Source organism: Dromaius novaehollandiae, chromosome 5, assembly GCF_036370855.1.
Source record: "Dromaius novaehollandiae isolate bDroNov1 chromosome 5, bDroNov1.hap1, whole genome shotgun sequence".
NCBI classification, from domain to species: domain Eukaryota; kingdom Metazoa; phylum Chordata; class Aves; order Casuariiformes; family Dromaiidae; genus Dromaius; species Dromaius novaehollandiae.
In genome coordinates, this window is record NC_088102.1 from 39193562 (window position 1) to 39218258 (window position 24697).

The window sequence follows — 24697 nt, forward strand, 5'->3', positions numbered from 1 at the left end:
CCGCCTCGCTGGGCGGGGGCGGGGCTTGTGGGAGCAGCTCTGGGAGAGCGGCACCACCCCGCACCGCCATCTTTGGTGGGGGAGCTGGGCGCCTTCCCGCCTCGGCCCGCGCGGGCCGCTGGGAGCCGCGGCCTCGCCTGCCATTTTGAAGTCGGGAAGCGCGCGGGATGGCGTGGAGGGTGCGCCCCGGAAGGGGAAGTGCTGTGCTGTGTCGTGGAGGTGGCGTGTGGCCTCCGAGGTAGCGGTGGGGGCTGGTGGCTGTGGGGAGCCCGCAGAGCGGCGCGGCCTCCCGTCCCGTCCCGTCCCGGCGCCTCGCCTCTGCCCTGCCCTGCCCCGCCCCGCCCCGCCCCGCCGAGCGCGGGGTGGCCGCGGTGCCCGGCACTTCCCCCGCCTTCCCCCGGTGCAGCGGGCGGTGCGGGCAGGGTCCGGCCGCCTCAGGTGAGGGCTGGGCCGCCCCCTCCCCCGGCCGCGTCGGGCAGAGCTGCACACCCGGCCCGGAGGCGGCCGCCGCTGGGGCCGAGCCGGCCGGAGCTGCCGGGCGGGACAGACATGGCCGCAGGCCTTTCCTGGGACCTCGGTGTCTGCACGGGTTAAGGCGTGCGGGGCGAGGTGGAAAAGGCGCTGTTGAATTTCACTTTAAGGGACTGGACAGAAAGCAGCGAAATGGATGATTTCCGCTCCATCTGCCTGCTCTCTCTGGCTATGCTGGTTGCCTGTTATGTGGCAGGGATTATCCCTCTGGCGGTTAATTTTTCAGAGGTAAGACAGCTTCTCCAAACTGCTCGTTGGTTGCTAAGGAAGAATAGCAGGAGTTAGATGCAAAATCTGCCAAGAGGTATCAATGCTGTCCCTTTTCAACTGTGGCTATGGTGTTGTAGATGCTCTTGTAATTTAAAAAGATTTCTAAGGAAAGTGTGAGTGGATGTTACCCTTCATGAAAAATCACAGCATAAAATAATGTTTGGTCAGAAATGCATGTAAAATCACTTAAGTGTATCAAAGTCTATCCAAGTCTCTCAGCTGCAGGTACAGCAAAGCCTCAGCCTATGGTTGAAGAAGAAGAGAGTAGCTGGACACTGTTGTTCTTGTAAGAAGTTTGTATCAGAAACTTCTGAAGTTAAAGGCTAACTTTTATTATGTGTCCATGGACTCTTTGAGTCAGGGCTTTTAAGCCAATTCTGAAAATGTTTTCAGAAAATTGGTTTTGGTGAACTGTTTTGATCACACTTTATACTACCCACAAGATAACAATTAGCAAAAATTTCAAGTCACGTTAGTACCCCTGATAACTCAAAACATTCTTTTTGAAAATATCTAGGATAAAAAAAAGATACTGTTAAAGAGAGAGAAAGTGTTATGGATCAAACACAGGTCCAAGCGGTAGAGGAACTTAGAAGCACATATATTTGGGCTTTTCTGAGAGATGGTGTTATCACGGTTACAGTCTCTGGAAGTCTTATTCTCTGAGGTCTGTGGGCTTTTATTTTTTTCGAAATGTTGACTGTTGTAATAGATGTAGTGTAATGAAAGGTCAGTCATTATAAAGTAGTAAGAGCCTGGTTTCTCATTTCTACTGGATACAGTGCTGTTCTTGGAAAGGGAGGTGACAGAAATGAAATGTGACCTGTTTTCCCATTACATCACACCTTGAATCTATCCTTTAGTCTCCTGATAACTAGTGTGGTGGAGGCTTTGGGGAGCAGTAGATTGTGAACAGCATGGAAGGAAGTGCAGTTCCTTTGTGTTACAGCACAGTTCGACTGAATGAATTGAAACATGAGAATATATCATGAGATCTTTACATAAAAAATTAGTTCAACTCTGTATTACCAGTGCTTCATCTATGCTTTGATGGACCTTCTTTTAAACATCTTCAAGGCTATGGCTACCTTCTTCTCCCTTTCTTGCAAACTTGCTAAGACCACTGCCTAGCATGTTAATTAAAATCATCTAAAGGTTTGTGGTATGTGTGGGTGGTTGTGTTTTTTTGTTTTTTTGGTGTGTGTGTTTTTTTTGTTTTCTTTTTTTTTTTTTTTTTTTACATTTCCTCATGAATGTTTTTGAAAGTCACCTGCTGTTTCTTTATATTTAGTTGTAAGTTATTTGGAAGTGGTGTTGAAGTGTTTATGTGGTTTATGTGTGTCTGTGCAGTTGGATCAGGGACTCCAAAACCACTCAGGACTCCTGACTGCTTCAGGAATAAAAATCCATTATAAAAATTTTGTGGAACCAAAAATATAGTGCTCTGCATAAACAGTAATCAAATACTTATCAACCTGCTGTAATTTCTGCAATGTTTGTAAATGTGTGAACATTTTGTAAAGTAAGTTTATTGGGGTATCTGAAACTCTCTGAATTTCTTGATTCAGTTTTGCACTTGACTTTAAAAGTTAGGTTTTCTAAGGACCCATGCGTTGTGCTGATTTAAAAGAAGAGCTGAACCTCTTGGTAGATGGCTTTCATGCAAATACTATCTAATCCTGGAAATACATAATTAGCTGTTAGAATTGTTTTGTTTAAAATAATTAACTAAGCGTTTGCAATGTGGATCATTTTAAACTGAAATGATTGTTTGGACTACATATTCTCTGGTTTGCAAAACATCTTATAGCCTCAGTGAGGAGAAAAATGTCTTGTAAGGGTCGAAGTAGGAAACAAAAATTAATGGTTTACATGATACACCCCAGATGCTGGCGAACAATAAAATTATTTACTAATTTTACATTAAGGCATTTCTGCAGAAAATGTTTTTTGCTGTGGAACCTATTGTTTCTGTTTTGATTTTTGTCTTATTTTCTGTCCTTTGAGTTAGATTTGAACATTCTTAAAAGTATGAAACTCCAGTGTAGCCAGGTGTCTGTGCTAAAAAGGTACAGACTGGGCAGAACTTCACTTTGTTTATGTATGCAGATATGAATCCATTCAGCTTAGTCCTGATTTGCAGTACTCTTTTAGGCTAGCCTTGAGCCAGAAACCAGACTGTGCCAGTTCTTGAGGCTCTCTCTTAAGTTGTAGCTGAAGAGCCAAAAAAAAAACCCAAACCCCAAAACAGAAGTTTGGATCCTTCGAGTGCCTAATAAACACACCAAGTGTTGACCGAAGTGGGGCTGTTTGCTATTGAAAGTAGGTGAAAGTTTCTGCTGGTGGATGTCAGAGTTTCAACGCTATGGAGATTTAAAGCAAGAAACCAACATCGCTCCTGGTGAAACACCGAGCTGTGTTTTGAGAATTTGGGTTTTCTTTTGGAATAGAAATTTAAGATGTTTTCCTGTGAGATTTTCACACTATTTACTCTGTTGTTGTTTTTCATGAGACACATAGGTGTTTTGGTAACTAAATGGTTTATTTTTAAAAGATTTGATTTCTTGGACCAAACTAGATGAGGTCTACCCAGATGGGTTAAAGTCAATTATTAGATTGCTGTATCCATCATCTCTAAGCGTGCTGACTTTTCTTGAAATAGTAATTTGTCAGTGTGTGTTATTTTTGTAACTTTTTTTTTCTAAATCACAGATGTCCAAATTAAAGGAAGCAGTATTTGCAGTCATAATAAAACAGTACTACTTCTGACATTTTGTTTTTGGCAGTTTGTGCGTGTGTGTGTGTGTATATATATTTAATGTAGAATGAGAGATTATGGTGCTGCAGTATAAACATCATTTTATTGTGCCTTTGAGATGTTATATTTTGGTATAACTGCTTTGAAAACCGTCGGTGTGGAAGGTCAGATCTTTATGTAGATTCCCACTGTATAACAACTTACCAAGTGTAGTTATTGTATATGTGACTGTACAGTGCCTGTTGGTGGAAAATTTACAAATATTTTCATCTCCTGCATATTACTACTTGAATTTTCCCCAGTGAAGTTTTAAATGTTTCCTTATGTCATGTTTGGCATGCATTTAGAAAGCTAGTTGTAAGTCCTTCCAGAGCCTGTATTTCTTCTATGCAATTCTCACCTATTTAGGTGAGATTTATTCAACTTGCATCATTACAGTGCATGAAGGAGAAGGGCTGCACAATAAGGATATGCTATGAGTGCTTTCCTGTTACTCAGACACTGGTCTTCAGGTCCTCAGTAGTTAACACTGGTATGCTGGTAGCACACAGGCATTTCGTTGTGCGTTCAAGATGATGATGGTTCTGCCACAAAGCAAGTGATACACAGTTAATATCAAGGTCTGAACTTCAGTAGTTACTAGGGGTGGTATGATAAGGGCTATTGCAGAGATGATTCTCGAGAGGGGGGAGAAACTTACTATATGGAGCAAACTGTTTCCTTTAGGTACCATTAGATGTTTATGTAATTGGATTTTCAGTGCATGACTTTGCGACTACAATACTGACAAGCTAAAGTCAAGCAAACAAAACTTAATAGTAAATTGTTCTTAAATAGAAAAATAGGTACTGCAGTTGAGGGAGTTGTGGTGTCTCTCTAGGCTTTTTGTCCCAAATTAGAATCTTTCTAGAAAGACAATCCTTACTATTAGTAGCAACCGTTTAGAAAAACTTTACCTGCTTTTGTTGTTCTTTAAACTTGCTGCAGAAACTTGATTTTCCTGGAATATGAACTGGCCTATTTTTCTTTATTTTACTATAAAAGTATTAGGTTTACGTAATGTTCTTTAAGGTTGAATTACAAATTTGCAACACTTAGCTAAAACTGAAATCGTCTCTAAAATCTATGTTTGCAGAGGGGAAGGGGGGGGGCTGCTGTGATCTGTAACTACCTAGAGAGTTGAATATCTTTTCATATTGCCCTAAAATGTGATACTTTTACATTGTCTTTAACTCCTTTTAAAATGCTACTGAAAGGCTTAAAGGTGGTAGTAAAAATGATAAGCCCTATTCTGCATTTAAGGTCTAGTAATGAGGGAGAGTAGAGGAAGATTTTTCCTTCCTGAAGATGATACTTATTTTATGCTTGCTTGCAGGAGAGGTTAAAGTTGGTGACTGTTCTGGGTGCTGGGCTGCTGTGTGGAACTGCCTTGGCTGTCATTGTGCCGGAAGGAGTACATGCACTTTATGAAGACATTTTGGAGGGTAAGAACCAAAACCATGTTCATGCTCTTGTTCAAGATAACTTAGGTTGTGGTGTGATGATACACTAGGGCATGTTTCTAGGTTGTTTAGCATGAGATGGAAGAGTGAGGGGTCACAGCAGCATGATGGAAAAGCCAGCATAAAATCACAAAACTTTCATAAGCACAATACTGTATGTTAATGGCGATTTGACAAAGAAATGTGGTCAGGCTGTGGATCAGCTTACTATTCCTGAGTGATCCAGTCATTTGCAGGTCCAGTGTACCGTACTGTTCATGGCCTTTTATGCCAGGTCATGTATAGTGTTCCGTATTCTGAGGAGAGTTAAAGTTTAACTCTCACTGGAACCTCAAACAGGAGGCATAAAGATGCCTTTGGGAGAGAATGATCTTGTCGGTTATTTGCTGTTGCTTTCTGTGGTTTAGATCACTTCTGGTTACAGCAACAGCTGTGTAATAATAGAAGTGTTCTATAGATCTGTGTGTACTTCCCTTATAAGAGATTCTTCCTTTGAAACTAAAAGACTTGAAGCATGGTTAGTTTCTTATAGCTATACAGAATGAACACTGGATGACTGATACCCTTATTGCCCACAGCAATTTATTGGCTTTTCTGATGGGCCTTGCTGGCCCAAGGCAGAGGTGCTTCAAGAAGTGATTCAGGAAGACATCAAACACCCGTTCTCAGCTATTCAAGCAGTTTCATAGCAGCCCAAGTTCTTATTTTTTCTCCTTGGCTTTAATTTTCTGCTGCTTAATATATTGAAATAGCTCAATGACAAGACTGAGTGTTGGTACAAAAAAAGGGGTGGAAACACATGGCTGGGGTTAGGTAGGAAAGGTGAAACTGCAGCAGCCAGCAGTCAGGTGTTGTTAGGCAGCCATGGAATCTCCGTTGAAAATGGACTGAGGTTGTAATTAAGTTCTGTTAATACACTTGGCTGAAAATTGTGGTTACATAGGGCTAATTCACAGGGTAGGAGGCATTTCTGTTTTGAGTGGCAGGATCCATCATAGGTAGATGCCAGCTACATGTGTGAGCTGCCAACTTTACCTATCCAGTTCTAGTCTGCTGCCACCAGTCTTTCAGATAACTTCACCTCTAATGAGTAGCTTAAAGCTAATGGAGATAACGTGTCCGGCAGGGGCATCAGCATGGGGCACGTCTTATACCTAGAAGTCTTGGAAAACATCAGTTTATGAGGTTATGACCTTATTTTTAATAGCATGGGCTCGGTGCATCTGTTTGTTGGAGTGGACTTTAATTACTGCTTAATCTTGGAGTGTTTGTGCTATTACATTACCATCGCATGTGTAAGATTTTTCAGTATCTGAACAGTATACCGAAAACAACTTTGTTGTTCAATATACTTGAAAACAAACAGCAGCAACTTATTAGTCTCAGGGAAAAGACCTATAAAGTTGAGGCTGTAGTGAACTCCGCAAATGTGTCTGATGCACCATTGTTTCTAGTCTTTGATAGAAAGTCATAATCCTCTAAGTTGGTTAGCTATTTTTTCTTGTTTCTATACCCTTTTATATATAAAAGTTTTTTTATTATTTATTAAAAGAAATAATTTCTTTTTAGTGGTAGGTTTTATTTTAGCCTGCTGTACTTTCCACTGATTTTATATGTTCTAGTTACATTTAAAGTAAACAGAAGATAATATATAAAATCATCCATGATTAAGAAGTGAAAGAACCTCTGATTATGCTTTTATACTGTATCGTAATGCATGCACTGTAATGTAGGATCTCTAATGGGCTGTAGTTGTGGGTTTGCTCTTCATTCCATTTTTAAATCTAAGTAGACTAAATTCTCTTCTAATGATATGGCTAGCAATACATACAATTACTGAGAACTGTATATTTTTTCACTAAATGTGGTATACTGTTCATATATCACATCTACATCCAGCTTAAGAACTATTAAAATGTTAAGTTATATAGCATTTATATTTGGAGAAAAAAGGTACTTCCCATTAGTGCAGTAGTAAAGTCAGATATAAGAACCTAGGAAAACCTAATCTGTTTTGAGAGTAACTTCAGACTCATTTCCCAGCTAAGTCTCCTGACTAAAGCTGGTCTGTCTATAAAGAAAGGTTTAAATAACATTGAGAATGATCTGTTTCAGGTAATTCTATTTTCTGATGTCCTACTTGAAGTTTGATTTCCTCTAGCCCATTGCACTTGCAAATCAAATGCTAAGTTTTTGTCTTCCTCTGTTGAAGAAATGAGAGAGCTAGACTTCTTATATTGCAGAGAGATGAAATTCACAGATATTAGAGATTTAACTACAAAAATTTAAATGTCTTTCTTGCAGAAGTAAAGTATTCAAAGCTAAGCTTGGCTCACAACTTCACAGCTTTTGGTATGTTTGCAATGTCACGCATTCATGTAAATTAAATCTAGAAAGTTATCTAAAGAGACACTGAGGCTTAAGCCTGAATGTAATTATTTTTATTTATACAGGTCTTGTGTTTGCCCAATTCTAAGTGTGATTTTACTCTGAGGTTGCTTGCTTGTAATCAAAGCAGGATTGTCATTGATATAAAATTGTCATTTACTATTACTTCTGTATTTTACCTTTGCTATCTTATGGGGGTGTATTAAAATGACTGATTATAAGGGATGTTGCTACAGTACTATATACATCACTTTGGAATGACTTCATCTTGTCTTCATAATGTCTGTGTTAACAAGGTTCTTATGTATTTTAAGGTTTTACATACATCTTAAAACAAAATCACGGTTTGCTTTCAGGAAGTCTTATTTACTAAAATAGGGCAGGAAACAATTTATTGAAAGTTCTGCACCTCCAGTTTTTGGAAAAATGAGGACGCTGTGGCAGGGGGGTCTTTGATTTTTATGTAAGTGATTGGAATGAGAACTTTCAGGCAATGATTATTATTTGATCATAAACCAAAGTAAACTTCCTTGGCAACTTCAGTTCTTTGCTTTAATGGGTGAAACTGGGTAACTACTGTCAAAAAGGTTGCCCCAGATAACACACCGTGTTTTGTGGCTTGATATAATCAGAAGGAATGTTAACAATATTGTTTGATCTGAAGTTATGTTATAGATTAATCCTGTTCAGTAAAGATATGTTTGTGAAATCTCACTGAGGCTGCCAAGCCTTCTTGTAATTTTCTGTTTATAGCAGTGGGATTGTATGATTATATCAAATCCAAGAAGATGTCATGCAATAAGACTTTGCTAGAGTAAGTCAAGTTTTTAATGTTAATATCTAAAACTTCTGAAGAATGGTTGTCAACCAAAAAGCCTCCCCACAATTAAAATTTTACATTTGTCACTTAAATCAAAGAAGTTAGGAAAGCCCTAACATGTACTGTTCTCCCCTTTGGTTTTGGGTTTGTTTTTTTTTGTTGTTTGTTTCTATTCTTGTTGTTTTAAAGGGATAAAAATGTGTAAAAGGTACATTTAAAAAAAAGTAAGCTGAGTAACAGTGTATCTTGAGTGAACCTTAAAAATACAAAGTTGAAACAAAAAAGAAATATTTTTAGTGTAGAATTGTAGTGACTGTAATAATAAGTTGAGACATGAATGGCCTTACCTTGATTCAGGTAGAACAAATGAGCTCTTCTGAAGTCAAACACCTTTCCAAAGCTAAATGATGATTCCCTCAAAACCAGTGTCTATTCCAATATTGAGAAAATGTTCTTTGCAGTCTGACCAATGAAACTATCTAGTTGATACTAGTTTCTTCTAATGTATGCTAGTCCTTTTAGTCTTCTTACACTTAAATGCTGTGATTAAAGTAACACTAAAATCAGTAGTTGTTTCGAGTAAAAATTTTTAAGAATTTTCAATGGATAATCAGTGCTGTTCAGTACTGTAATCAAAGTGTTGCTGTTCTGTGAAATAGTAAGAAATACAAAGTTAAATGAAGCAGGGGTTTGTGTGTGTTATTGTTTCAAGTCCTTTTGAAGAAGTGTTTTTTCAGAAAAGATTTTTGAAACCCAGCAGTTTAGCTGGTAAATACGATCAAGCAAGGATACTATTTCAAACTTAAAGAAGAATGTAGAACGGATACATGGGAACAAATGATCAATACATAAGAATTGATAAGGTAATGTGGACTGAGTAAAGGTAACAGAGAGGAAAGTGTAAGATGTGATGAAAAATGCCATAAACTGAATGGCTTCCTCTTAAAAAAAACAAATTAACAAACAAAAAACTCTGCCTGAGGCATGACTGAATGCCTGTGCATAGTGTGATCCCTTTCCCTCCTTCCCCAAGTGATTTGTTGAAAGATCTGCTCAAGTAAGAGGAACGCTGAGGCATCCTTGTCTTGTCAGGGATGTCCAGATGTCTTTTCTGGTGATCACTGATCACAAGAGACTGTTAGCACTTAGTTCACTCAGATCTTAAGAAAAGAGAAAGTGTAGTTTTTGAGCATTTGGACAAGACAGAGTCCTTGTGTTTACAGATTATATTGCACTGCTAAATGGTAGTTTGTGAGGGGGTAGAAACAAATGTGGCAGCTGCTTTCTTATACTGGACTGTGATGCACGTGTTCTGCAGGACACTGGAGCTTTGCAAAATGATATTTCCATTTTTGATTTCTTATTTTAAACCAAATTTCTTTTAAGAGTTTCCATGGAAATGCAAAAGGGTTGCTTCTGTGACCAACCATATTCTCTAAGTGTGGAGGAAGGGCAGGAGACTTTACTAGAATAATTATAATTAAAGATTGTGGTTTGGTCTAGCAGAAAAACAAAAACCAGAACTCTTTCATCATAGGGCCTTAAAGAGGTTTATATATATTAATTGAACCTGCCAAACATAGTTGTAAGCGTCGTCCCTGTTCTGGAACGGAGGCAGCTTGCACTGAATGGTAGTTTGGGGCCTCCGTGTAGCATGCATCTCAAACATCTGACTTAGCTTGGGGTATCAGATAGGAAAATAAATCTACTGTGTGTGTTCCCTCATTGGTAACACTTAAATAATACCTATCCTGTATAAAGGGCCTTAGCTGCCATGGAAGTACAACTGTTACGTCTTATTATACCAGCTATATTTTTATTGTATGCTGAGGAGCATAAAAATATCTGTTCTGAATCAGCCACAGGACTGTCTAGCCTGATATCTTGTCACTGCCAGGTCCGTAAGGGAACAGAAAGATCATAAGATTCAGGTGAGCACAGTGTGGAAACCAAGAAGTGGAATGTGCACTGTGTGCTAGGTGGTCATCAGGGACTTAATTCAAACTTCCTTATGCCTGACCTGTGCTAGTGCCTCGTAAAAATCCTCCTAAGAGTGTTTCCCTATCTTGTTGGTAGAAGGAAAGCTTAGATATGATTCTGTGCTTGTATCAGCTGGAAGCTACCCCAACTTTGTTATTTTTTTAGATCTCTTTCACATGAAAATACTAAGGCAGCTCTCCTCAGTCTTTGGCCAGTACTGAAAAAGCTGTGTTCTTGCAGACATTGTCTGCCCTGTGTGTCAGACTGGATTGCAGAAGTAGTGGCTGCCCGTAGTCATGAGCAAGTTTGGAGGATTTTGTGGATGTTGGTTGGGAGCCATTAGGTGAAAGACTACTGAGAATGTTAAGTGCACCTTCCAGAAAAATCTTCCTCTTCCTCTTTAAACCCATATAAATTCAGATATACACTCATTGATGAGCATTGAAATTGGAAATTTTGTGCAGTGAGGGTTTTGCTTCTGATGGCTCATGACTAAAAGTATAAAGATCACAGTAGGGCAAATGACAACCTGTAAAAGTTAGTAAAATTGCATTACATTTCTGCCTTCTAAAAGTCATTGTGGGTGGAGACATTTGTCAGTATTACTAACCTATGAAATATTTGAAAAGCAGTTTTGTTTGCTGAAGATGCTGAAGACATATGCGAAGAGCAGACAAAAGGAGGTCAACCAAGCAAATGCATGCTGCCCTAAGAAACTGGGCTAATAAAGACTTTGCATGATGACTTGTGTATTAACCAAGAGTGAGTGAGTAACACTTTCAGCAAAGGAGAAAAAAAGCAAGCATGCCACGTATAGGCCCCCTGCCTCCTAATCTGTGTGCTTGCTTGCCACAGGGAAACATCACCCAGCAAGTGAGGTGCAGCATGCGATGGAGTCTGAGAAGGTAGCAGAAATCCCGGTTGTGCATGAATATGGCCGTGACCATTCCAGGTTGCATGCCTACATTGGTGTTTCCCTTGTCCTCGGCTTCGTCTTCATGCTGCTGGTGGACCAGATAGGCAGCTCTCATGTGCACTCTACAGATGGTAAGTAAAGATGCACTTTAATTATACTTGCTAATCAGTCTTTATTAACAAGATGCAATTTTTCTGAATGCTGCTGGGATTTAATTTGACCAGTCATGTTAGGAGCTTCTGTTAAGAGAGGAGCTGAGTTTCAGTAGGTGCTGTGCAAGCATAAAGCAGGGTCTGTGTGTAATGCTTGTGCTGGAATATATGTCCTGGAATCCAGCAGAATTTGAGTTTGCTTTGCTAATATGAATTAACTGTAGAGCCCATACAGTGTGGGGATGGAGGGTGACCTGGCACTTGAGTTATTGTCTGTTTTACAGTATCGCCCATAGGGGATTTATTTGGCTTTCCAAAAAGAACTTCAGGTTAGTCTTATCTTCCTTTGTTTTTTTCCCTACTTAATTGTCATACGCTGAGGTAAAATTTGCAAAGAACAAAAAGTTGCCCTAAGTAAGACTGCAAAAATTGAATCAATAGCTAAATGTAAACTCTGGTCTTTTTTAACTGCACAGCTAGGTCCCACACTAGGCTACAGACTCACTACTTTGTGCAAAGTGCATAGGTTTCTCAACTTCACTGCAAGTTTCTTGAAATACCCACAGTTGCCATTGTTTCCTGCCTTTTCCTGTGGCTTCACTTTCAGGCTGTAGTCTGACATGCATTTAAGAGGCACTGTCATCAAAAGAGGTAGTTATTGCCTCTGACTGCTCCTTCTGTCCCATGTAGTCTTCTCTGATGGTAGAATCTGCCCCCCCAAAACTAGGGAACTGATGTAGATGGAGAAGTAGAATAAAAAAAGGGGGGTAGGTATGTGCGTGTTAGTCAGACCCTTGGCAGTTCATTGTGCAGCAGTGCAAATGCTTGTATGGGGTCAGTGGGGTGGGAAGGATGAGAGGTCAGTGCAAGGGCTGTTCATGCTCACGCTGCTGGAGAAGGGTAGATGGAGCCATGGCCTTGGCTAGCTTGTTTTCATAGCTTTTCAAAGAAAACCTTGGCAGGTAGGGTGGCAGGGCACTCAGATAATCAACTTTCATGAGAATCTGTGTACAGATTATGACCACTTCCAATGTCTCTGATCAGAGCAAACAGCAGAAAATTGACTGTTTTTCTTGATCTGTGTTAGAGGTACACACTATAAAATAGGATAGTAAGTACAGTGTTGTCTGGCCTGTGTCTCTGACACAGAAAATGCAGTGGTGTTCTTGTAATTTTTATTAGGTAGGTTTAAGAAATGCTCTTTCCTCATTTGAACCAATGTCTGGTAATTTTATTATCTCCAAGTGGTTAGATTTTACTTTCTCTAAACTAGAAAAATTCTGTATGCTGGAAAGGAGGTATGAAGTTAGATGAGACTGTCTCTTTGAGTTTGTCTAGTTCTGGGCAATCTAACAAATTTAAAGGAAATGCAAGAGGAGAACTTGAAAAAACATTCTTGTGAATGATCTCCTCCTGTTTGACGTGAGTGCACAGTCACGATCATCCAACAGGAGCTTTTGCAGTTACTCAGATAGGCTTCCCCTGGTGCAGAGGACCTATCTGACTGAAAAGAAAACATTAGTGTTTAGCTAGGTCACTTTCCTGATCTGATGAACTGTGTGACTGCATGGGTGCCTGGGCAGGGATGCTAGTGGTGGTAAGAGAACAACTGGAGGAGGGGGCTGGACAGGAGGAAAGGAACAGGACTTTCTGGCAGCAGTACAGATTTGTTTGATTAAAGAAGCTTTGTCAGTGTGCTTACATTAAGCTTTCTCAACACTAGTATACTAAGTAATAGCTGTTCAGCTATTTGGAATTAATCAGTTGAGGAATTGGGTGTTTCTGTTCTTGTGTAAGACCTATCCCTCTCATTCATTGTGGTGATTCTTTGCAGCTATTTCACTGTTGATTGCATAGCAGTGGATGTTATCCTGTTGTGCTGTGTAATGAGTTAATTTGCAAATGCGGTCAGAACAGTTACCAAACAATTGCAGATAAGACACTGGATCTAAAGCAGCACTGGCTGCATTTCTTTTTCTGTGGTGTATAATGTTGGAGGAAAATCTTTGCAACTGTCCTCATGGCAACAAGTAGAATTTATAGCTTACTAGAAATTGCCAGAGAACCAGTGTAACAGGCTGCCCAAGACTGTCCCATGAAGGAAAAGACCAAAGTCAGGCTACGTGGGCAAAACATGTGGGAACAGCTCTGGATTCTGGTGATGCATAACTAGCCTTTTCTCCTCTTGGTAGCACGGGACTTTGAAATTTGGTTTTAGGAAGTTAAGAAAAAGAACTGTAGCTGCCTATGTCAATGACCCTGTAAATTGCAAATAATAGTCTATGATCCTGCTACTTTTTGCTGAAGGAACATAAGGTGGTTTGGTAGTGTTAAGTATTGAGCTATTTTATAGTAAATCTAATGCAGAAATGCAAAAGATGAATTGGTTTGCAATTCTTATATAATTGATTAAGCTGCTTATCACACCTAGAGAACACATGCAGTGGTATCTTATAAATTTTGTTCCAGTATAATTTGTGTATTTGCTCTCTTTAATCTTTAATTTCGTAATGACCATTTCAGATCCAGAAGCTGCAAGATCGGGCAATTCCAAGATCACCACCACATTGGGATTAGTGGTCCATGCTGCAGGTAATGTGCAACCTATTATTAGAACTTAGGAAGGACTTCTGTTGCTGTGTGGCTTGTCTTTAGCCTATAGAAACACATGCATTTTAAATTGCATTAGTATTAACAAATGAAAAGAGCCATGAGGACTGTTTAATGTTAAAATATACTACATTGCACACCTTTATTAACCTTGAATTACCTCTTTAATAGTAAGGCTGTAGGTTTGAACAGCTTTGAGAGCATAGAGAATCCCTTTATGTTTTAACTGGTAAATTAAGAGTTATGCAGAGATGGTTTTGAAAGTTGATGTTTTCTCTCCTTTATTTTTCCCTTCTGAAAACTTGCTGTGTAGTGCTCACTGTCTCCCTCTTCTGTTCCTTTGGCTGCTTTAGCTGCTACATTTCAATACATGAAAATACGTTCGATATGTAGTGTGAAACCCCTTTGGATTTGCTATGTCAGTTGAGCTGTGGAGTTTTTTTTCTTTTTTAAGGAACATCCTGTGATAAAGGAGATTTGTGGGGTGCAGTACAAACATTTCACTGAAACTCATTTATGCTGAATTTTGTTACTCTCTCAATATTATTGCAGTCAACACAAATTCATTTTGTAATTCTTCATTATGCATTTATAAGAAAAGTGTGATGCTTTTTAATCTCCCCTGTTGAAAGTGTACAACATCTTTTTCAAAGATCAAAAGATGTTGTTTCAATAATAAAGTGTTTGTATGTAAAGGACTAATAGAATCCATTTCCTGTTTCATGGATATAGTATCTTTTTGTTAAATGGTACAATAATATTATTTTAGGTATTCATTTAAAAGCAATAATTTAAACTACTTTAATGTTGAGAATCTAAAACAGCTTTTTTGCGTTTAGATAGGAAGCAACTTCTATAAAGAAGACTAAAATTACAGAACTTGTTACCTGATTCTATTCTGTCACAATGTGTCAATACTGAATAGATTCTCAGTTCTACCTTTGTTCTTATGGAAAATGAGACGGCTTCTGCTGAGGGTTGTCTGAAATTCTGAAGTTGTCATGGCTTAAGAAGTGAAGGGGAGCGAGCGATGTTTTGGGCTCATAGTATTAATGGCTTTTTGAGTAACAGGACTTTTCAACTCATCATGCTTGGTACTGTCAGCCATTGAAAAAAAGCTGAAAATTATGTGGATGAATAATCAATGAACTTGCACTCTTTTTTTTTCAGCTGATGGTGTTGCATTGGGTGCAGCAGCTTCTACTTCCCAGACTAGTGTCCAGTTAATAGTGTTTGTTGCAATTATGTTGCACAAGGTAAGTCATGATCCAAAAGTCTGTTCTTTAAAGGCCTCTTAAAGCATACAGAAATTCTTAAAGATCTTAGTTCCCTTAGTGATGTAATATGGAAGTGTGTTCTATCATTGAAATGAACAGAGCAGTAGTACCACTTGAAGGACCAAAGAACACTGGTATGATGTGTGGCTGGATATCAAATGGAGGATGCAAAGTCTGAATGAGGTGAGGATGAGAAGGACTTCCTACTGCCTGCCGTGGAAGAACAGTTCATTAGGAAATGTGGCAGCTTCCTGTTGGCTTTTTCTGAAACTAATCAAATTAAAAAAAAAAAAAAAGACCAAATGATTATTACTGTTCCAGGAGATGAATTTGAAGTTCTGCAGGGTGAACCACAGGAGCATATCCCAGTGTATTTGTTCAAGGAGAAAAAGCAGCTTTATGCTGGTGATGACAGTTCTTGCCTCTGTGATGTTACCAAGAAAATGGGGAAGATGTGTGGTTTTTTTTGTTTAAAGGGTTACTCTTTTGAATCCTCATAATATCAGATTACTAAAAAATTAGTAATAGCTTCAATATCAAACATATGCCACTTCTGCAGAAAAGCTTTTAAACATTTTTCTGGTGATAACAAGCAAGCACTGACTCTTCAAGTTGGAAAGGTTTTTTCTTTTTTTTTTTTTCTTAAAATGTTCATGTATGTATGTTAGCTATAGTTCCTAAATATTTTTTAAGCAGTTATATATGACTTATGGCAGCACACACACCTATCAGTTAGCCATACATTCATCTAAAATCTTGCTTACATAATTGCATGTCCAGAATGTTAGAAAATCTACATCTAGTAAGTCTTTAAGTCTTTTTTTAAGTGCTCATACAGTAAATGATGCTTGATGCAACCCTCTTCAAAGACTGCAATGTCAATGTCGCATTTTACTAGGAAGCTTTAGTTACGGCTATTGTTAAGTGAAGAAACTGGCTTTTATAATTCTTAACATTCAAATTAGCTGCCTTCTGAAACTGTACAATTTTTAAAAGAAGTAAATTTCTCCTATGGGAAAATTATCAAGAGAAATACATTTCTTCCTAACCTGATGCTCTTTTGATACTTCTCACCTTTTGATCCTGATTGATTTTTGTCCTTCTCATCTTTTTTCCCCTAACTCATGCTTTCCTTCCTCTAGGTAAAAAAGATTCTTTGCATGAAAACAGCTCTAATATTTTAATTTACATTTTATCTCAAATAAAATTGTCAGAGCTGGATTGCTACTGTCACAATATGAGCAAAAATATAGTAAGTTCCATGAGTAGAAGGACAGCAATGCCTTGTGGATAAAGAACTGGATGCTAGCAGAGGGATAAGAAGGAAGTGTTTGGTTATTCCCAGTAGGAACAGAAATATATCTGAATGCTATGGAAAATAGGCTCGCCAGCCACCATAACAGGGTCTGACCCTAGGTTCACGCAGAAAAGTTCAGAGCAAAATCAAAGCAAATTAAATAATTAAATTTCAACGACGCGTTTGCTGTAATTACAGCTCAAGCTGAGTGCCTCCGAAGAGGGACTCCGAACAAAGAAATGCCTGGGCAATTAAAACTTTTTCAACTTAAGTTTCCTACTCCTCATGCGGTAGTTTAAACCAATAGTAATTTTTAGGTCTGGGGTCTCCTGCTCCTTATTGGGTCTCGTTCTTGTTCCTAGGTAGGCTGTTTTTCTCCCTTATTTTTACCGTTGCGGTTTCTGCTGACAGTTGTACCTTCGTTTCTTGTTGGGTCTTACCGTTGTCTCTCAAGGTCCTGATGGCGCTATTCTTTAACACCGAATGAGGAAAAAACAATCAAAAGAGATCTCAAGTTTTTGTTCACTTGGAGGTTGAGAGCTGTCTTTCTTCGTTATGGGTTATTTTTCCCTCCATGTTAATTATGGAATTTTTCTGCCTTGGCTGAAGTGACCAGCTTTCTAAGGATGCATAATATCAGCATGAAAAAAAGAAAAAGGTAAATTAGTTAATGAACACTTAGAGACTATAGGAACAATTCAAGCCAGAATGAACAGTTGAGCGTTTATAGTGACTATACAGATATCTGTACTCTAACAGCCAGAACACAGGTTTCTTTTATGTAGTTTTAAGGCAGGGCATTCTGCAAGGTTAAATGCAGCATACCAGTGCTTTACCTTAATCTCTTCCAGTTCAATGCTGGCAATTTTAGAAGAGATTGTTTTGTCAGTGAATATTGTTTTTTGCAGGCACCAGCTGCCTTTGGCCTTGTTTCCTTCCTGATGCATGCTGGTCTGGAACGGAATCGAATCAGAAAACATTTGCTGGTCTTTGCATTGGCAGCACCTGTTATGTCCATGGTGACATACTTAGGGCTAAGCAAGGTAGGTTCGTGATTTAGTTCTCAAAATGTAGCTCAGCAGTGGGGTTTGGGGAAACAAATATCTTAAGGGATTCATTTAACATTATTCCAAACTGTTTTAAAAATTTAGCAGAAAGGAGCCGTTTTTTAGGGGAAAAAAAAAAAGTAGATTAAAAGATGGTAAATGGTAGCAATATGTATGTATGAAAAATGGCCTTGCCTTCCATCAGAACCAATAATATAACTCCTCTGTAGTGGTATATATAATTTTAGAAGACTGATACCTCTTCCCCTGAGAACTTTACATCAGATATAACGTGGTACATGTGGTACAAATGTGGTACAGATCACATCAGATGTAATGTGGTATATGTGGTATAAATATAACTAGATACTTGAGTCATTTTCACTGTTGCTGCGTGCACTCTGTTTAACATGCAGATGAAAAATCACCTTTGCTACTTTTCTTCACCATCCCAGAATTGGTTGTCTTGTCCTGAAAGGCTCTTTCACCCTGTGTCAGAGGTTGAATCCTCTATGCTAGAGGCCAGAACAGCCTTTTTGCCTCTCATGCTCCTGTTACATCATAATTTTGACTTGACTTTATACAATCAGTGGCCTGTGAAATGAGTGACTGAACATGTGTTTATCATCTGTCCAAATTAAATGTTTCTGCCTCTTGTTGCATTTTCTGTGACACTTCTGTAGTTCTTACTGCTGTAGGTTTTGCTGGTAACCACACTATGAAGTTGTGTATAAGGAATCTAAAGTGTGTCATGAAATGTAATGCAGGAAGAGACAGATGAAGTAAATCATCTAGGATAATTCTTTTACTTGCTGGAAAGGAGTTTATGCCTGATACTGCAGCACAGGAGATGGCAGAAAGGATTGGGTTTGTAAATAGAAATCAGAATGGTGTTTGAGCACTTGCTTGATATAGGCTGGCTGAGAGTTGTTTTTGCATTTTGCACTTCAGAAAGAACGGAATCGGTAAGGCATAAAGGCTGCCACAGTGCATAGTTCCAGGGTAGAGGGTACATCTCTGGAAATGTAGCTGAAGAATATACCAAAGAAATGAAATCACACTTGAGTGGGAGATTGATTAAGAAGGTTTTTGAATCTGATATGAACAGTTTTGCATTTCATTGCACTTAGTCATGAGTAGTATGATCTTAATCCTAGTATGAAAGTGAAGAGGTGTTCAAATTTTTGATTTGGAAGATGCATATCTCTTCAAAAATAGGTTTGCATGGAAATCCTGGAAAGCATGGGGTGTTTCCCTATATATCCAAATGAAATACAGAAATGTGATTATTTGGGGCTTAAATCTAGCAAAACTTGCATTGACCTCCAGGGGACTAGACTTTTAAAGGCTAACAGCTTATTTGAACTCTTATTGTTTAAAAAGGGAAAAAACATCAGTACTGAATGTCCTTCCTAAATTTTGTGGCTTTGCAATCTAACTTTCATGTTTTTAAAAACATATTTTGGTTTATCTGTTGCTGTGAGATAGTCAAAACAGATATTTCTACATAAAGTCTGGTGTAAGGGTTCCTAGAAGTCTAAAATGAACTAAGTATGAAGAGAGGTGTCTTGCATCAGCTTTATAATGTCAATTGCTTCTTGCAAGGTGCAAGACATTAAATGGCATTTTAAATTGTTGTCACTGTGAGAGAATGAGAGTTAATGGAAATCCTACTGTGTCTGGGTTTTTACAGAACTTTTATTATTGGTTGAAGAAATTCTACATAGCCTCATTTTTGCTCTTTCTTTTTTCTTTTTTTCTTTTCTTTTCTTTATTTTTTCTTTTTTTTTTTTTTTCCAATTTCTCAGAGCAGCAAAGAAGCCCTTTCAGAAGTCAATGCCACCGGAGTTGCTATGCTTTTTTCTGCTGGGACTTTTCTTTATGTTGCAACAGTTCATGTCCTTCCAGAAGTGGGAGGAATTGCTCACAGCCACAAACCTGAATCAACTGGAGGAAAAGGACTCAGCCGTCTGGAGGTGGCAGCCCTAGTCTTAGGATGCCTTATTCCTCTAGTTTTGTCCATTGGACACCATCACTAAATGCTCAAAGTTCACCGTTCCCCTCGATTTGACCTTAGCAGTAACTGTTGGCTGCTCCCTTTATCATTGTCTGTCTTACCATCATCCATCCCATCTACTTTTATGGAGTTCAGAGGGAAGCTTGATTGCAAAAATGAGGAATACTGGGAAAGTTTTTAGTATAGCAAAATGTGCTTTGGCAGCCGGACGTTAATTCTGTGTAACTTTCTTTTTTGAAGACATTTGCTGTTTTAATTGTTACTTCTGGCCCTATTCTCAGGGAGGATGGAATTTGGAGTTTAAGAAAGGTGAGTGGGGAAGAACTTAGTGGCTCATCATGAAATTGCAATCACCAAAGTATCCTGTAATTCAGCTTTCACAACTGAGGAAAAAATACAAAGGATGGCTGCCTTTCAGGAGGTTAAAGTCTTCTTACTAGTGAAGTAGGGGGCTCTCCCCCATTGGTTTTATGTTGTCCTGACAGTGTGATTGGTTTTTGTAATATTTGTCACAAACGGTTTTGTAAAGGTGGCCTGCACTCTGGAAAACGCTGCTGTTGTGACAGAAGTATCGTTGATAGGAAAAAATGCTCTGGACAATGTGTAGGGTTAATACAGGAAATGAGAATTCAGCTGGTTAAGGAAGTGCAAAAGAGTTTTGCAGTGTATTTCATTATTTAAGACAAAGGATAGAAGCGAGGAGAATATTATTTTGATTGTTTATACAATTGTTAATAACTTTAGAAAAGGCAGAATGTCTTGGAAGATGATATTCCACCAGGTCAATAAAGTGTAGGCACCAAAACTGTTAGCAGGAATTAGATATTTAGTACTGTGATTACACTACTGCTACGCTTGAGAAAGAAATCCACAATGTCTTTTGAAATCAAGCTGTTCTGTGCTCTGAGGAGTAGAAATCTGATGGAAACAGCTGTTGAGGGACCAGAGAACTTTACTAGCTCATCTTTAAAAGTTTGAACCACAGACATCAGTGGGGTATGTGGGTTCTTTCATTAAATAAAAAGTTTTAAGGCTAACAGAACTAGATCTTTGGTTGAATATTTATGCTGCAGATAGAGTACAAAGTGCATCTAAAGCAGTTCTAAACAAAACAAATTCTGTTGGGTTTCCAGGGGACCCATTAGACATTTCAGTTTTCCTTTGGGAATCCTACATTCACCTCTAACTGGTGATTGTTAGTTTTGATGAATCTACTTGAGGACTTATTGCCAACTGCTGATGCCTCTCACTGTAGATGGATGATAAAACATCCCTTCCTTTCCAAGGTGCATCCTTCTCTTGTCAGGCATCTTTTTCTCTCATGCAAAATATATTATGCTCTAATAACTGTAGTGCATTAAAAAGTCAGGAATGCTTGACATGCACAGACTCAACACACAATCCTTTCTGAAGGGGGGAAAGAAAAAAAGCTTTTTAATTCTGTGCCCATTTTAAGCAATACTCTGCCTGCACTTTTTAAAGATAATGTTGCCAAATATTTTTCTGTTCTTAATTTTTGTTGTTGCTTGAAATGGAGCTTCAAAGCTTGAATAGCTGGTTTCCTGAAGTGCTTATTGTTTCCATTTGAATGTGTCTTTTTTTTTAATGCCATTTATTGCTTATAGTACACAGGCCATTGTGCCTCTTAACTTTACATTTCTGTCACTGTTCTGTTTGTCTACTAGTTCAACAATAGGTATTGGCCTGGCTTCTGGACTAGTGAGTGCTCTGTTTGCTTTGTAACAACATGGATGTACCCCAAGATTGAACTTGGTAATAATCCCTAGGGTTGCTTGTTCATTTGTTTGTTTTACTATGCAATGGGTGGATTTTAAAATCAACGCAAAATGATTAGAACTTATATTCTCCCACAAGATATTATTTTCAAATAGAATTAGTGTATGACATCTAAACAAGCATTTTTGACGCTAGCCTTCCAAAAGTAATTCTGTTCTGAAAAGCTGCTGCATAAATAGTAACACAGATAAGAGCCTCTCTTGCGCATTATATTTGCTTTTACGACATACACATGCAACTTGTAAGTTACCTGTTAATAAGTTGAGTGATACAGGTTACAGAGCTCCTAGTGTTCTTCCTGATTCCTCCTAATTATATTCTTCCTTCATAATCTCACTATCTTGCTCACAGAAATTGCAAGGTCTGCTGTAGAAGCATCTCAGTGCAGCAGCAGATGCTTACATCTTGTGGAACAGTTAGTTTTTAAAGAAAAGTGAGTTATCTGCTCAACTATACAAGGCAAGTCATTTTTTCTTCTCTTGCTACACCTGAAACAGTTTACATTGCAGGGTGAGTTTTTTTCTTGAAAACCAAGCCAAAGAGTAACTATGCTTACTTAAAAAGGTTTGCAAGCCTGACAAAGGTACCTGAGTGTTGCTGAGCACCATCTGATCATGATGGTTGATGCTGACTTGCACCAGCCTGTAGAGAATTAAATTTTGGTTTTCTAGAGGAACCTTGGGCTTCTCTCATAACTGAGTCCAGTAACCTTTAAGTAGAGCACATTTGATCAGGAGTCTCAGCTAGATGATGAAAATGCCAGTAGGGAAAGACCATGCTCACTTCTTTTTCTTTTTTTTTCCTACCCCCCCCTCCCCCCCCTTAAGCAGAGTGATATTTCAAACCATCACCCATCCTTTGCACGTGCACCCCCCCGACGCGCCCCTAGTTAAGCTAGCATCAGGACTCCACACTCATTTTCTGTTTAACAATTGTCACGGTTAGGGAGGTATGTAGATAAGTTCCCATTTAATGTGTTTTGCTCCTGTGTACCTGGATGGTGCCTTTTTCAATGGATGTGTGCGCATTGATTGAAGATGCAACAGCCAACCTGTTTGCTGCTGACTTAGCCTCTGGCATGTTAATTGTAACAGGTTACTCTGCTGAGAGGTCTTGTCACCTTTCATTCCTCCCATCCCTCAGATCATGTTTCTGGGACAGCCACCAGAAATGCTAATACTTGATTTAATGATTTATGAGCTTGAGAGGCCAAGTTACAACAGCAGGCAAAGGATTTTAAATGAAAACATTGATGGCTTAAAGTTGGCACAAAAAAGGCCAGTAACCTGTAATTTTCATTTTGGCACTCAGCTAAGTGATAGGCTTCTGTGGATTTTTTTTTTCCTTTCCATTTAGAAGTAGCAATAGTATTTTCTAGTATTTAGCTACAATGAGAGTGACTAAGGAAGTTTTTGGTTATGTGATAAGAGAATACAAAACTTTCAATGACCAAACCTTTCCCAATTGTTAGTTCCACATGGAGGATTGTTTTCTTCAAGCGTGGAGTTTTAAGGAGTTAAAATATCTCATTTTATCATATTCCCTTTTTATCTATTCCCCATCTGTCACAGTAAATCCAAGCACTGCATGTAGTCAGGGCCATCTGGTGTCATTTTCTACTCCTCAGGGGACCTTGGTGCAAACAAATTCTTCTTTCTCTCTCTGTAATAGCCCTCGCTGCCTGTGTTTTCTACTGTGAGGTAGGTGGCAGTAGGTCTAGCAGGTAACACATTAGCTAAGTGCCAGGCATTTTTCTCCCTCTCTTCTGTAAATCCCCCTAGTAGGAAATCTGTAATTGCCTTAGCTGGTTTTTCAGTTCCTAATTTCTTGATTGGCAGTAGGAATTGGGCTAAAGCTGTGTTCCTCTTGATTCCAGTGTGTTCAGCTACTTTACTTACTATTCTAATTTCCTTATTGTTCTTTGTATAAAAAAGGGAAATATTATTTTCCAGTACCTGGTGACAGATGCAGAAGCTGAACTGACATTAGCTTATGTGAGGAAGGCAGAGCTATCACACCAAGATAGGAATTTTTGATAATTGTTCCTTGTAATGTCAGATGGCCAGGTGGTAAGCACAGAAACCCACTGTTGACTTCTGAATTTCAAAGAACTGTTCCTAGGTGGATTGTGTAAAAGGGTAATGTTACTGAAGAGACACAGGAAAACTACCATGTTTATTCAGAAACTAGTTCAGAGCCTGGTGTTTGTCTTCAAGGAGCTTTTGGCAGTAGCTGATGTGTCTGTGTGGTATCAGCTTTGTTCAGAATAACAGGGAGGTGCTGTGGAATCAATGTTGCTGCTGCTCCCTTCTCATTCTGTGCTGCTTTGCTGCATGGGACCTGGGAAGAAGAGGAAGAAGTATTTTCTTCTAGGGACAGGGGCAGGTGAAGTGGTTGTGATATGTTGGGAAAGTTTATGATGAATTTCAGATTCCTGTTCACCTCAAACTTCTTATTTAAAAAAAGTTTTCTTGTTTTCTCTTTATTACATCTCAGCAGCCTTGGCTTTCCAAGGAGAACATTACATGGTTATTGCTGTTTACTTAACTCCATGTATGGAACTGTAATTTTAATATCTTTTTTTCCAAACCATTTGTACACAGAATCATTCCATGAATGGCTGCCTTATAATTTTTCCACTTTAATTGTGATTGGTTAAAATAATGTTGCAGTTTTTGATTTGTTTTATTATATTAAATTTTTACTAGGTGCAGTGCTTCAGAGTTGGCTTCTCATTTACTGCATGGGGTACTGACAGCTCCTATAAAAATAAGTGAGAATTTTAAATGGGATGTAGTTGTTGCAGGCAGTACATCTTATTTTTCTTGTGCTGCTTCTCTTTATAGTATGTGAGCACCCCTTGGAAATCTAAAGAATGAAAATGTTGGGAAAGTCGATTTGGACATAAGTATGAATGATTTAGAGCTATAAAAAGGGACTTGACAGCTCTACTTGAGAGGTACTTGGCAATTCTTTCCTACACAATATTTAAGTGTTGGCATTGCCTTGGGGCAGTGTCTCCTGGCAGATGAATATCTAACCTTTGCTTACAAGGCAGAGACCTCTGTAGAGAGCCATTAGGAGTTGTTTGGCTCAAGATTGCTCCAGGCCACTGTAAAAGGCTGGAGGATGTGTTAGGGCGAAAGAAAATGGAGAGACTGGGAGGGGGAGTGAAAACAATCTTGCCTGCCCCAAGATAAATCATTATCCTTTGCCTAAAAGCAACATGCAAATACTAAGTCACTTCATTATTTTGGAGCCTTTGTAACAAAGTAGCCTTTGTGTGCATGTGTGCACATATTAAAAGTTAACTCTAAACATAAAAATGTGAGTTTC

The 24697-nt window shown here is 38.8% G+C and overlaps 1 protein-coding gene across 3 annotated transcripts; it reads left to right on the forward strand.

The window, feature by feature from the left end:
- The first annotated feature begins 57 nt into the window (after nt 1-57).
- SLC39A9 (solute carrier family 39 member 9) lies at nt 58-24077 on the forward strand. 3 transcript variants are annotated; one of them, XM_026095698.2, is made up of 8 exons: nt 58-438; nt 642-759; nt 4935-5043; nt 11105-11296; nt 13841-13909; nt 15098-15183; nt 17410-17544; nt 19356-24077. In XM_026095698.2, exons 2-8 carry the CDS (start codon nt 664-666, stop codon nt 19584-19586), a joined length of 918 nt encoding a protein of 305 aa, XP_025951483.1. In that variant the 5' UTR covers nt 58-438; nt 642-663; the 3' UTR covers nt 19587-24077. The 3 variants fall into 3 exon arrangements, with proteins under 3 accessions (XP_025951483.1, XP_025951482.1, XP_025951484.1); XM_026095697.2 differs by having other exon boundaries at nt 102-238; XM_026095699.2 differs by having other exon boundaries at nt 102-238; nt 19361-24077.
- The last annotated feature ends 620 nt before the right edge of the window (nt 24078-24697 follow it).